The sequence below is a fragment of the Eptatretus burgeri genome, chromosome 14 (assembly GCF_056783735.1).
Source record: "Eptatretus burgeri isolate ZD-2024b chromosome 14, Ebu_testis_v1, whole genome shotgun sequence".
In the NCBI taxonomy this organism is placed as follows: Eukaryota; Metazoa; Chordata; class Myxini; order Myxiniformes; family Myxinidae; genus Eptatretus; species Eptatretus burgeri.
Genome location: NC_140974.1, coordinates 45,731,945 through 45,744,104, shown reverse-complemented (window position 1 = coordinate 45,744,104; position 12,160 = coordinate 45,731,945). Strand labels below are relative to the sequence as shown.

The 12,160-nt window shown below is 43.4% G+C and overlaps 1 protein-coding gene across 3 annotated transcripts in view; it reads right to left on the bottom strand.

The window, feature by feature from the left end:
• Positions 1-12,160, bottom strand: part of ASCC2 (activating signal cointegrator 1 complex subunit 2) — an 84,362-nt gene that overhangs the window by 34,566 nt on the left and 37,636 nt on the right. The window contains exons 1-4 of one of the 3 annotated variants that reach the window (XM_085854616.1): positions 12,084-12,143; positions 11,888-11,967; positions 7,170-7,328; positions 1,046-1,213 (exon numbers count right to left, since the gene is read on the bottom strand). In XM_085854616.1, the coding sequence (XP_085710742.1) occupies positions 1,046-1,213; positions 7,170-7,328; positions 11,888-11,965 (405 nt within the window). In that variant the 5' untranslated portion in view covers positions 11,966-11,967; positions 12,084-12,143. Of the gene's footprint in view, positions 1-1,045; positions 1,214-7,169; positions 7,329-11,887; positions 11,968-12,077; positions 12,144-12,160 lie in introns of those variants that run through there. The other 2 variants (XM_085854618.1, XM_085854615.1) reach the window with 2 other exon arrangements.

Genomic DNA, 12,160 nt, shown 5'->3' with positions numbered 1-12,160 from the left:
TAATATGTGGTTCACAGTAAAAAAAAAAATTTCCACACCACTAAAATCGACTTCCAAACCCCAACAATCAATATACCGTGAGGAAATTTCAGGGGTAACATCGCCTTTCGCTCGTATTTCCGAAAATAACACATTTATACTTTGCCACTTGATATAAAGTATATATGCCTGGTGTTGGCTTGATGGTTAGGGTGGTGGGCTTGGGATCCTAGGGATCCTAGCATCCTGAGTTCAAATCCCACTCGGCTGTTCAATTCATCCCAGGTGGGGTTGACTGCCTGTTATCCTTCCGAGGTCAGCAAAATGAGTGCCAGCTTGCTGGTATCCTGTGTCGGAGTGGCCCAATGTCGGAGTCCAGGATTGTGCCCAATAGTCAAGGAGACTGCTTTGGCAGCACCAACGCTCTGCACTTAGTATGGTCCCAATGGATGGATGGATGGGTAAAGTATATTATGTAGATCTACATTTTCAAGTAGTATACAAATGACTAAATACAACATATGCTGCAATTTTCCCCAAAATTTTTATGCAAGGTGTGAATGCAAAAACTGGGGCTCTATTATAGAGGTAAACAAAATATTCGTTATTTAATAGCTGTTTGGAGTTAGATGTAGTGACAGTTATTTATAACATGTTAACAACCTATATAATTCATGTAGAGACTTCACGAAAAAGTTCATATTTTGTTTAAAACTGACAAATCAATATAAATCATTCTGGATAGATAGACTTCTATACACTTTCCCTCAAAAGTGTAGTTAGTAGTTCCTATGCATCCCATACTGAAGTGAACATGCCCCCGACTGATATTAATGGGGAAACAAGCAGAAAACCCAGAGCGTGCTGATGAAGTCATATCCACATGTTGACCGACATTTGCTTTTATACATGAAAAGCATTTTTTACATTTTACATAAGCACAAATAAGTTCGCTATTTTATGCCACTTTAAAATACATTTTCAGCACAAGACTCGGACTCGGAACTGCCGGACTCGGCTACAACAGTGATAGAAACAAACAAATGAGGTGAAAGTGGCGGCTCACCTCGTCTTCACGGGGACTGCCCACTCGCAGGAACACGAGGAACACAAGACGATGCAGTGCACTGTGCAGCTGGCACGCAGCAGCAGGGATACAAGTCCCATCATAGGGTCGAGGAGCCAACTGCAGGTACGAGTCCAGGCTTCCCTGTAGCCTGTCATCGAATACGACCTGCGATCAAGCAAGCCACATCATAGACCAATCATTACAATCCATAATATATCACAAACATACAAGACGCAAGAGACCATTCATCACAGGTCGGAGGCCTTGCAAGAGTTCTTTCACTATGTTTACCTTCGCAAACTTCGTTTGACGAAGGTATTGTATTGACCCCTGTGTATTTATTTATTGGTAAATATGTGTGCAGACAACATTGCGCAAAAACTGCTGGACTGATTTGCATTAAATTTTCAGAGATGATGTGCAGTTACTCAAGGACGCCAGGCGAAGCTTTTGGGAGCGATTGGATCAAAGGTCAAGGTCAAGGTCACAAAAAGGTCAAAATCGTTTTTTTGCGATTAAAGTGTCAATTTTGTTCCGATTTACATCAAATTAAGTCCAAAATGTTCAGTATTCAAATCCCGATCCACTGATATAGTGTATGGTATAGTGTTTGCAACCCTAGTTAGTCTGTGGAAGTCAAAGGTCAAGGGGGTCACCAAAATGGAGTTTTTGATGGGGAAGCGTTGTGGACAACATTACACAAAAACCACTTCGCAGATTGTCATGAAATTTTGTGGAGGTGTTTGGCATCACGAGAGGACAAATCGATTAGATTTTGGGAGCGATCGGATCAAAGGTTAAGGTCAAGGTCACAAAAAGGTCAAAATCGTTTTTTCGCGATTAAATTGTCAATTTTGTTTTGATTTACAGCAAATTAACTCCAAAATGTTCAAAATTAAATTCCCCATCCTCTAATATGACACATGGTATAGTAATTTTGTCACCCAAGGCAGCGGTTGGGGGTCAAAGGTCAAGGGGGTCACACAAATTCATATTTATATCGGAAAGCGTTGTGGACAACTTAACGCAAAAAAACAAAATGCAGAGAGGCTTTAATTGTTTTGGATTTGTTTGGCATCATGAAAGGACAAATCCCTTAGATTTTGGGAGCGATCGGATCAAAGGTCAACGTCACAAAAAGGTCAACATCGTTTTTTCATGATGAAAACGGTTAATATGTTTCCGATTTACATCAAATTAACTCCAAATTGTTCAGTGTTCAATTCCCCATCTTCTGAAATGACACAAGGTATAGTACTATTGTCACCCTAGGTAGCGGTTGTGGGTCAAAGGTCGTGGGGGTCACGAAATGCATATTTGTATTGAGATGCATTGTGGACAATTTAATACAAAGGTAACTAGTGGCTGCGGCGAAGGTATGCGCTCGACGAGTGCCCGTTCTAGTTGGACTTTTGATTAATCGAATGCAAGTACCATGTTGAATGGTTTTATCCTACTCAGAGTCCCAAAACACCTTGCGAAGCTTCTTATTTTACTTCTTGCTTTACAAGGTGCCTCGACCTATTGGTGAAAGTTCTGGGAATCTTGCTTCATAACACTGCAGATCTCATTTTCTACAAAGCATCGGATGCATTCAGTGATATTGTATCAATGGCTTTGTCATAGATTTTAAACCAAGGAGCTGATGTTGTAATTTTTAAACCAAGGAGCTGATTGACAGTGCCATTATGTTTGATACTTTAGGTTCCTCACCTTTTGGGTGGTATGAGGAATAGATCTGTGTGATATGACAGGTAAATCTTGAACGGTTTTTGAAATATCATGTACACACAAACCAAGTTACCGAGATAGTTGCCATGGCAACATAATTCAGCCAAACACAGCCGTGATCTAATTGTTACGAATCTGGCAGCCATGAGCAGTGAGCACTCAACATTCAGGTCCCCGTAGCTCAGTTATTTCGTTAAGTAAATGTGGATAGATAGCTCCCTTTCCCATATGTCAAATGGAAATTAAGTGTACGTGTGCTGCGAAGTAATTTTATAGATAGGATTTTTACCCCAACAACAACCCTCTGCTCACGGCATTGTCCGCGCTCTTTGCGCGCTCGCTGGCATGCGGGCATGTGCGTGCGTGGAATTCCATGCCCCAGGAGGTGTGGATTTCGCACCAAATATGATCACGAAGCATTTCGCTCTGGCTTGGCCCAAAATATGGGCACGGAGCGCTTTGTTCTGGCTTCGCGCCAAATAAGGGTATGCGTCATTTTCCGCCCAATGGGCGACGTGCGGACCAAAGCCGGGGCGGTCCTTTTCAAGAAGGCGAAGCCGTGACTCGCTGTCCACCCAATGAGAGCAGGCGACGGGGGAGCGGACCCCACCCAAAAACGACGAAAAGAAGATTGATGATTGCATCCCGTCTGCTCGAGAGTTCTTCTGTCAGGGTCTGCAGCTGACTGCATCCCACACATCCGAGGCGTCTAGTCTGGCGCATTACAACAAGCGGTCGACCATCTCATCACGGGAGATAACATCGTCTCGCCTCCTCTGGGTTCAGCTGCCTTGGTCCGTTCTTTGGCGCCTGGTGCTCCGGGAAGGTGCGGTCGTCCAGCCGCGCGAACGTGGCCAGGTAGCCAGCCACGTTCTCTTCCCTCTGCTCCTCTTCCCTCCCGAGCTGAAGGGGCAATAAAGACCTCGAGGTCCATCTCTTTCTGGGGTGTGTGTGTGTGTGTGTGTGTGTGTGTGTGTGTGTGTGTGTGTGTGTGTGTGTGTCCGTGGGCCCTGTCTCTAAGTAGAATTGCTTAAGGAATTGCTTGTACATTTGATTCCCTTCTATATTCGGATAGCTCTGCCCTTACGTGCTCCCCTTGTCCCCCGATTATTGTAAATTAATTTCCCTATTGTTGAATGTCCCAACTCGTTCCCTGTCATTTATTTTATTGGCTTAGCACGGTGCGTGTTGAGGAATAGCAAGGCAATAAATTGTTCATTTGGACCGACGGGCCTTGGTAACCATCCGCTCGGATTACACACGGTTCGAGCACGGTAACGGCTCATCCCGCTCGAGGTTTGTCAAGGGTGTGGATTCCCCGGTAGCTTTGCCACGTGGGTAATGAGGTATATTGAAGTTTGGCGATTAACCCTACCCCACGCGCCTGGCAAATTATTATCAAATTATTGGCAATTCATGGTCCTGTAAGAGACCCGTGCCTTTCGGACTTATCCGAGGGTCACGACCTAAATTCCGGTGGAGCCGACTCTACTGCTCCCTCTAGCTGTCGTGCTTGCCACCGATACCCGGCCCCGCAACAATATGACAGGTAAATCTTGAACGGTTTTTGAAATATCATGTACACAAACCAAGTTACCAAGATAGTTGACATGGCAACATAATTCAGCCAAACACAGCTGTGATTTAATCAGGTTGAGATATTGCTATGAGAAATACATATCTGCAATATGAAAGCTATATGTTCAGCAGTTTTTGAAATATTGCGTACACAAAAGTACATGGCGTTTCAAAAAGTGGACTATTTGAGCAGCCTGATATTCTGTCATTTCTCATGCTATACCCTTCTCTCTTGCAGGTGATGATGGTGGTGGTATGCTATTTCTAACAAGTAGTCAGTAGGACCCCACATCAACTATGGTGTTCTCAGTGGAACAAAAAGTGAAAATCGTGACTTTGGGGTTTGAGGCAAAATTTTACGTACAGGTGCGCTGATGATATTGTCAGTATTACAATGTTCATGCTCATAATGGACCTTCCAATGGGAGCATTCAGCAGTTTGTGGAGCACTTCCAAGCACATGGAAGCATGAAAACTCAAAACAAAGGCAACAGTGGCCACCCACCAAGTATTACCAAGGACCAAGGGAACATTGATCTTGTGAAAGATTCTGCCATCGAAAGTCCTAAGAAATCCCACCGTCAGTGTTCCCGAGAACTGGCAATCTCAGTCTCATCTGTGGCACATTCTCACTTCTGAACTCAAGCTCTACCCCTACATCATATCTATAAAGCATAAACTAACTCTGAATGACATGGCAAGCCGAATAACAATGTGTGATTGGTTCAGTGACTGAATGGAAAGGTACCTAAATTGGATCAACTCTTTGTGGTTCAGTGATGAAGCACAATTCCACTTGAATGTGGCTATCAACAATCACAACAACATCTTCTGGGGGTGCTGAGCCTCCTAAGGAGGTGTCTGAGATGTCTCTCAAGGGTCCCAAGTCCACTTGCTTCTGTGAATTGAACTCCAGCACATTGTTGTGCAAATTGTTTTGAACTGGGACTGTATTGATTCGAGGACGCCAATTGTAAGACGGTGACAGTCAACGGAAAGCGGTACCACGAGGTCTTACACCGATTCCACACTGATCTTGCTCAACTACCGTCTCCAAACCAACTCAGACTTGCGTGGTTCATGCAGGACGGTGCCCCAGCGCACACTGCAGGTGTTTGGAAATTGTGTCAACAGCCTGGGCACAGCGCATGAGTGAGCGTCCCACAGCCCGGATTTCAATCCATTGGAGTTTTTTTTTATTTTGGGGTGCTGCCAAAGGTAAAGTTTATGCTAACAAACCTCGAACCCTGGCTGTCCTGAAGCAGGAGGTGGAGGACTACCGCCAGGCTACCACTCCAGCCACTTGCAGATGAGTTGTGGAGAATTTTAGAGTCAGGATCAAAGCCTGCTTGAACAGAGGTAGAGCACACATTGAAAATGTCAATGACAAACAGTATAATGAGGGATTTGAAAATGCCATGGTGTATGGTTTCCATCTACCTTTTGTAATTTTTCTGCAATAAAACATTCAAATAGTCCACTTTTTTTGAAACACCCTGTACATGGACAGATGATCAGTCGGTCGGACGGAGCTCATTTTAATGTCCCCTGTCTCAGACTTTGGCTGAGGGGAGGTGGACGAGGTCGTAGGGTGAAAGATCAGGTCGATTGTAGTAATCGCCAAGTCTTCACACAACCGCAAAGCCTGGTGTTGGCTTCGTGGTTAGGGTGGCTGGCTTGGGATATTCGGGTCCTGAGGTTGAGCCCTGTTGGCTGTTGAATTAACACCAGGTGGTGTTGACTCAGCCTGTCATCTTTCTGGAGTCGGTAAAATGAGTACCAGTATACTGGTATAGGGGCACAGCATTAGCGGCAAAGTCGCGTCCCAACAAAATGATAGCTACCCGGCAGTCAAGCTGCCATACGCAAGAAGAAGACGACACAACCACAACCCCCAATGCAACTAATCATTGTTGTGCAAATTTTTTTTATTTTTTTTCATTTATCATTTATTGTGACCAAATTTCTGAGACTGCATTTCACTTGACCTCAGTGACTGAGGAACATCATTTAAATAATACTGATTAACAGCACAACTTCATGGAGTAAATTAAGAACATACAATCTCTTGACAGTTGATGAAGATGGTATATTTGCGGGCCTTGTCTTACTTGCCACTCTGATAATTTGGAGAAAAGAGATGGTCTTTATAGATCTCTTCCGCCCGATTTCATCAGTTTTTTTTTTCCTTTTTAATTTTGGTGCACTTCCGAGTTTGACACACAACTTGTTTTTATGCACGAGTCAATCTGCACAGTGTGGACAGTTTGTGACAACAAAGCGAAGCATACTTGGTGTAACCAACCACAACTCAAGACGTGGGCACCTTAACTGGAAAATAAATTATTTCCAACTGTGTGAAACCACATCTTTCGCACATACTTGGTGATATTCCAGTGACGGTTTTACCACGACTCTTATAGTCGCACCGTACTGAAAACCATGAAGTTCTAGTGTGTGTGTGTGTGTGTGTGTGTGTGTGTGTGTGTGTGTGTGTGTGTGTGTGTGTGTGTGTGTGTGTGTGTGTGTGTGTGTGTGTGTGTGTGTGTGTGAGAGCCCTTCATTGTTGTCACAATTTTAAGTTCATTGTTATCACATTGATGTCACTATTACAAATATTTCCCAATTGTATGCCAGTACCGTGGTGATATTCTAAACCACCCCCAACCCCCAGATCTATGGAGGTACTTGATCAGTAGCTACCAGAAATGATGCAACCAGAAACTAGATACATTGTATATGGTGAAAACACAGGAATAAGTGGTGTAGTCAAATTATAAAGTGCAAAGCTATCCAATGCAGTTGCACTTACTTGTGACCAGAAATGAGCATGAGGCAGACACAGTAACCAATGAAGGTCTCGAGCAAGGTAACGTGCTCTTTCGCACCACAATTCCATATCTCCTTGGTCAGTACCGGCTGGCGGAGGCTCATAGCGAACAAACACCCGGTTTGTGTGCCAGCAGCGGTGCTTGTGAAAGGGTATGAGACAGACATTTCTCAAACGTGATTATCTGTTCAAGCTTCAAGTGTGTCCCGAAACACTAGGATACCATGGTAATGCAATTAGTGGTGGTGAACAAAGACAACAATGACACTAAATCAGTGGCATAATAAAAAAGTACAAAATTAAATCGGGAGATTAATCTGTCAAGTTTAATCTACGATAAATAAATAAATAAACGTTTAAAGTGACGAACATCCTGATCAGCACTCCCGTTCTCAGCAAATACAATCATACTACTGGGTCATTCCATGTCAAATCATCAAAGAATCTGCCGTCATCTCTCAGATTTTTGTAAAACTTTGGGAACCAATTGGGACCCATGAAAAACGGCAAGAACTCAAATATTTTTGCTAACAGCCTCTTAATTAGTGAGATACAAACTAACGAACTTTGGACTAATTAGCACGACGTCGCGAATTCAAATGGCCATATCTCTAAAAGTATAACACCTCGAGAGCTGGTTTTGGTGTCATTTTAAAAGTATTTTCATGCCCTATGAATTTGTCTGGGCAACATTTTCCTACCTCCAACCACAAAAAAGTTATCACAAAATATAAACTTCAATTGTGAATCCCCAAAAAATGTATCCTTCAAATTTCCTCAAATTCATCCCAGAGGTACGTTATGATGTCAAGAAGCTTCCACATAAATTTTGTGATGGGCACTCCAATAGTTTCTGAGATATGAGCAATAATGTACATGTACGTATGGCATATAGGTTCGAAAATCAGCATTTGTAATGTATTATACAATCATTCTAACCTAGCCATGACAGGGAACACAGGGAACGACCATCAATTGCTTTGAAGTATCATATACTTTCATTTTCAACTGGGCCTGAGGGGAAGAAACAAGTGCTGCTGTTGCTGCATTGAAGAGGAAATTGAAAGCCAAAGTCAGGTTAGTGAACACTGTGTACTTGAACTCGCTTATTGATTGTATAATACAAAGCTGTTGTATTAAATAGCCGGTCTGTTGTATTAAAATATTAAATCGGTCTTTTAAATAGCCGATAAAGTAATCGGATCCGGCGGGGCTTGGCGATATACACCGCTTGGCAAATCGCAAACGGAGCGAGCTGCTTAAGCGGCTCGTTTCCAAGCAGGTCCCGTTGAGGTGTAAATCCCTGGCATTTCTGTCTGCTCGCATACTTAGGTAAATCGACAATTCGGCGATCGGACCCTGTCGCGCGCGGACAGAACAGTTGGCCGATTTTCGGTGTGATTAAAGACACACCCGTAGCTGGATTTCGGCGTTGATCCGAAAGCTGCGACTCGGTTTGCCACGTCCGGTGGGCGTGCGGCTGCGATTAGTTAAAGGCGGTCGCTCGCACGCCGGCGCGGCGGGAAAACTACAACAAAATATATATATATATATATATATATATATATATATATATTTAATGAAGTGATCTGACCTAGGCGAGCACTGTAATGATGCCGTCACAATGACGTCATTACTGCAGCCTCAGAAGGGAATCTTGAAAGAAAAAGATGTCCTTTTGCCCCCCCCCCCCCCTAAAAACAGAAGAAAAGAAAAAGAGCAAAACTAGTAGTTAGATTCACTTTCCATCTCCTTGATGACAGCATTTCATCTTGGCATGTTTTCACTGCAAGAGGTCTTTATGTGGCTGCAGTTATGATATCATCAATGCATTCATCCATATTGGAGAACTTGATTCAGCATCTTCGTGACACTCCCGACTGTTAAATATAATGGTGATGCGATGATGCTTCCTGGTTGTAAATGGTGGTGTGGAAGACAATGTGTCCATGCGGCAGATGGCACTTGTTCCCAGATCGTGCAACAATAGCTGTAAACAAACTCAATGTGGTGTACTCACCAATCAGTTAGGGCTGCATCATTAAACAATGTATATATATATATATATATATATATATATATATATATATATATATATATATATATATATATATATATATATTCAAACACACACTGCATTTTTCTTCTCTGATGTAGAAGGAAACTAAAATGTTGTGTTCAATGCAAATCACCTTTATAAAAAAAAACAAAATCTTGTTCAAATAATCAAATTTATACACAATATACCTTGATATAAAACTCATAACGAGTAAGTCCACCCTTTTCCATCAAATCCATTGAAATTCTTCTCGGGACACTTTCAAATAATATTGTTGTAAACTCTTGTGGAATGGAGTTCCACGCTTCTTCCAGGACCTTACAAACGCCATCTCAGTTGCTCGGATTCTTATTTTACTTTTTCTTTGTCCCCTAGTCCAACTCAGCTTCAATGATATTGAGATCTGGACTTTGAGGGACCATTCCATGTGCTGAAGGACTCCAGCTTCTTCTTTTTTCTTGCAAATAAGATTTAATTATTCCAGATGAGTGATTTTGGGATAATTGTCTTGCTGCAAGATGAAGTTCAGACCAACAAATCTTTCACCACTAGGGGATTTCATGGTGGATTAACATTTGTTGGGACTTTGCCGTCGTCGATCTTGAATATACCACCAATTTTCAGCAAATTTACCGGCACCTTAAGTAGATAGAAATAATTAGTTTCACCTGTGCAAAACCACTTCGTTCACATACACCTGGAGATATTTAATGTTCCAGTAACCATGTTAGCAAAACTCTCATCGTGGCACCGTCCTAGTCGATTTGATCCAAACAATGGAAACTTTGACTCATCCGTCAATCAGGTAAAAATGTCAATTCTGGGACACTTTAGCCAAGACACCCTGACCCAATGATGATGTAATGTAATCACGTAACCTTCATCTATCTATAATTCCAGCAATGTGTGTGTGTGTGTGTGTGTGTGTGTGTGTGTGTGTGTGTGTGTCTGTGACCGCTGTTTCTCAACAACCACTGGTCCAAATGAAACTTGCCAGGTATATTGCTGAGGCCCTGAGTATGTGCCTTTTCAAGATTTGAAATTAATCGGACAAGTGGTCTCCAAGTTATGGCCTAGTTAGAGCGCGTTCCCCATTACGGGTTACAACGTACAGAACTTCCGGATTGTGATGACTTACTGTATTATAATAATTTCTCGATTTCTTATGCGCATTTATAGATAAACACAATGCCCCAATCCAGTCGTCGTTTACGAGAGTGAAGGAACGGCCTGTGTGGTTGTTGTTTTTGGCATGCGGTTTGAAAGTTTTTTTTTTGTACATATGGCCACGCACGTACGGCCACGCACGTACAGGCACGCGAGAGCGAAGGAACAGCCTGTGTGGTTATTGTTTCTGGCACGTGGTTTGAAAGTTTTTTTTTTTTGTACGTACGGCCATGCACGTACGGGCATATGAGAGCGAAGGAACGGCCTGTGTGGTTGTTGTTTCTGGCACGTGGTTTGAAAGTTTTTTTTGTACGTACGGCCACGCACGTACGGACATATGAGAGCGAAGGAACGGCCTGTGTGGTTGTTGTTTCTGGCACGTGGTTTGAAAGTTTTTTTTTTGTACGTACGGCCACGCACGTACGGACATATGAGAGCGAAGGAACAGCCTGTGTGGTTGTTGTTTCTGGCACGTGGTTTGAAAGTTTTTTTGTACGTACGGCCACGCACGTACAGACATATGAGAGCGAAGGAACAGCCTGTGTGGTTATTGTTTCTGGCACGTGGTTTGAAAGTTTTTTTTTGTACGTACGGCCACGCACGTACGGACATATGAGAGCGAAGGAACGGCCTGTGTGGTTGTTGTTTCTGGCATGCGGTTTGAAAAAAAAAAATTTTTTTTTGCACGTTCGGCTATGCACGTACGGGTACGCACTAGTATTTACAAAACATACCACTCGTGCTCTCAACACTTGGTTGAAAGAATTCCTTGGAAAAGGACATCTCGTGTGGCTAAAGGATTTGGACCTAGTTCGACCATAGTTGTACGCGTGGTGTTGGTTTAATGCTTAGGGTGGTGATCTTGGGATCCTCAGGTCGCGAGTTCAAATCCTGCGCAGCCATTGAATTAATACCAGTTGGAGTTGACTCAGCCCGTCATCCTGCTAAGGTTGGCAAAATGAGTACCGGCTTGCTGGGATGATCGAGCCATTTGAGTATCCTGCGACGGAGTGGTGAGCCGTCCAGGATTGTGCCCAATATCCCAGGCCGCTGATTTGGCAGCACCGATGCTCCGTACAGAGGTCCCAGTGGATGGACGATGGGCGGACGGAACTATAGTAGTAAAAGGCCAAATTATGTGAGATCTGAGTTATATTATTAATTTGTACGCAGATTGTGGCTGCTGGCTGCATCATTTTCTGGGGGCATTGCTGTGCCGCTGATGCAGTGCTAGTTACCAGTAAGCCGGTACTCATTTTGCCAACCTCAGAAGGATGACAAGCAGAGAGTCAACCCCAACCGGTGTTCATTCAAGCTGTTAGACCCTTGAATTCTAGACCTGTTAGGTCTTGAATTCTAGACCCGAAGATAGCCACCTTAATCGTTCAGCCAACACCAGATAATGACGACAAACCTGAGACATAAAAGCATGCAGTGTTCGTCACCAAACGTATGGTTTGTGTCGTCGTCATACCAAAGCAGGATATGTCCGGGTTGTCCCCATTTCTCTCACCGCCACCGTCTGCTTGTCCAGGGCTTGAAAGGTCGACATCGCTGTGGGGACAAGAAAATGCAAGAGATTTATACAAACTCAATTAAAATGTCGACGTACAGATTCATCGGACAAACACGACGTAGACACGGACAAAGCCACGCAACGTCACCATAACCTGTCCAAACAGCTGAAACAAGTGGAGTACGACGAGCCGACCGTAAAAAGCTCAATGAAAACTAAAGATGCCTGCAG